The sequence below is a fragment of the Fukomys damarensis genome, unplaced genomic scaffold, assembly GCF_012274545.1.
Source record: "Fukomys damarensis isolate Sample0158 unplaced genomic scaffold, DMR_v1.0_HiC HiC_scaffold_27, whole genome shotgun sequence".
Lineage (NCBI taxonomy): Eukaryota > Metazoa > Chordata > Mammalia > Rodentia > Bathyergidae > Fukomys > Fukomys damarensis.
Window position 1 is genome coordinate 2977187 of NW_022900939.1, and position 2371 is coordinate 2979557.

A 2371-nucleotide genomic window follows, 5' to 3' on the forward strand; every position below is an offset into this window, starting at 1 on the left:
AGAGAGAGAGAGAGAGAGAGAGAGAGAGAGAGAGAGAGAGAGATAGATTTCTCCCCTAACAGAGCCACTCCATGGGCTCCACCTGTGACAGCCTTCGCCATCCAGCAGCCCCTTTCAGGCTGGAGCCTCAGGGGGCAGCTTGAGCTCAGTGACCCCTGCAGTCTGCACCCAGCCTGCAGGAAGTGCACCTATAACCTGCCTGGCTGCCGTGAAGGCGGATTTCCCTGCCCACACCGTCCTGTCCATTGCTTCAACTTCCCCGGACTCCTCACTTTCATCGCCCTTCACATGCCATCCTTCTTAGAGTTATGAACAGTGTGGCTGTCGTGCAATGCTGTCTGCTTTTCTCCATGTCCACCATTTTCTCATTTTTAAAAATTTTGCAGGCGTAGCTAGCATCTTCAGAATGAATGTGGAATACTCTTCATCGATAGTGGATCTAAACAACATAGCACGAACTGAAAAAATCCAACTCAGAGCCTGTTAGAGTTCTAATCGTGTTCACTGAGAAGTGGATATCATGGCCTGGCTTTTCTCTAAGGTATTTCCTGACTGCGCTGACCAGGAAGCTCCTTCTTAAGTATCCTTCTACTTGTTAAATTGAAGGGATTCACTCCCTTCCCTGCAGAGGAAGTGCCCCCTTAAATAGCTGTAGCTGAAAAGTCCTCTTCTGGCTTTCCTTATGAAAATACAAAGACTTGTGTCCCTTTCTTCAGGGTTAACAGAAACATGCATCGAGGAAACCAGACCACCATCTCCGAGTTCATCCTTCTGGGGCTTTCTGACCAGGTGGAGAAGCAGAAACTCCTCTTCGCGCTCTTCCTGGCTATGTACCTGGTCACCGTGGCTGGGAATGGGCTCATCATTCTGGCCATTGGCTTTGACACGCACCTTCACACGCCCATGTACCTCTTCCTTGCCAACTTGTCCCTTGCTGACATGTCCTCCTCTTCTACCTCCATCCCCAAAATGCTGGCGAATATTCAGACCAAGAGTCAGTCCATCTCCTACAGTGGCTGCATCACACAGATGTACTTTTCCATTGTCTGTACTGTCGCCAACAATTTCCTCTTGGGGGTCATGGCCTACGACCGCTTCGTGGCTGTCTGCCACCCGCTGAACTACACGACCATCATGCGCCCCGCACTTTGCACTTTGCTCACCGTCATCCCATGGGTCCTCAGTAATGCTGTTGCCCTGACGCACACCCTTCTGCTCATCCAGGTGGTCTTCTGTGACAGCAATACTCTCCCACACTTCTTCTGTGACTTGGCCCCCCTGCTCAAGCTGTCCTGCTCTGACGCAGCGGTCAGTGAGCTGGTGCTCCTTTCTGTGGGCTTAGCGGTCGTCACCTTTCCCTTCGCCGTCATCCTTTTCTCCTACATCTGCATCATCAGGGATGTGCTGAGAATCTCCACCTTAGGAGGAAAGTGGAAAGCCTTCTCCACCTGCGGCTCTCACCTGACTGTCGTGCTGCTCTTCTACGGGACCATCGTAGGAGTTTACTTCTTCCCCTCGTCCACGCACCCAGAGGACACCGATAAGATTGGCGCGGTGCTCTTCACCGTGGTGACGCCCATGTTGAACCCCTTCATCTACAGTCTGAGGAACAAGGATGTGAAAGGTGCCCTGAGGAAGCTCATCCATAAAAGACAGGATTCCTCCTTTTGATGCCATGGACATCTGAACTCCTTGATCTGCGTAACCGAATGGCATAGCGTGATGGTTTAAGTTTCATAAGCCGTCAGATATTTTCCTCCTATTCTAATCTTTGAGGGCTTCGTGCTTCTCTACATGACTCTGGTCTTAGAAACAAGATCCTCTAACCCTGTGGTAAGTCAAAATGACATTCATCTTCATTACAATCTATGTGAGTGCAAATTTCACACAAATTGTTTATAACTTAAACAATAAGCAGTACTTATAGTCTAGCTTTTGAAGCTTTGAATTATAGCTATTATTAATCCTCTGTTCATCTAGGTTTTTCCCCAAATTTGCTTCTGTTTAGCGAGATGTTTGATTGCTGTAAAAATGAATACTGTACTTCTACTTTTAAATAATTTGGGGCAAGGATGAATGAAATGGAGCAAAACGTTATTAACTAGACAACACATCAGAGCCTTACCACATACTTATCTCTCTTTTCAGTGAGGCAAAGTACACATAAAAAGCAAAATAAAGAACTGATGGAAGGAAACAAATAGGAAGAGGTCCAGCAGACGAAAGAGTAAGGGAAGGGGTCAAACGGAAAGGGAAGTGAAAAGATGTACCAGGCACCCACAATGAATGTGAAAATCATATTCACAAACATGAACTAAAACTAATAGCAATAATGAAAATGGAGAAAGAGGATCTAGAGACAGAGGGAGGT

At 47.3% G+C, this 2371-nt stretch overlaps 1 protein-coding gene across 1 annotated transcript; it reads left to right on the top strand.

Annotated features, from left to right (window-relative positions):
• Nucleotides 1-457: 457 nt before the first annotated feature.
• On the top strand, nt 458-1683 carry LOC104851211 (olfactory receptor 1S1). Its single transcript, XM_010608386.2, has 2 exons — nt 458-541; nt 717-1683. Exon 2 carries the CDS (start codon nt 730-732, stop codon nt 1669-1671), a length of 942 nt encoding a protein of 313 aa, XP_010606688.1. The 5' UTR covers nt 458-541; nt 717-729; the 3' UTR covers nt 1672-1683.
• Nucleotides 1684-2371: the final 688 nt, after the last annotated feature.

Coding starts and splice junctions, on each gene's coding strand:
- LOC104851211 (XM_010608386.2), top strand. CDS start 730: ATGCATCGAGGAAACCAGACCACCATCTCCGAGTTCATCCTTCTGGGG.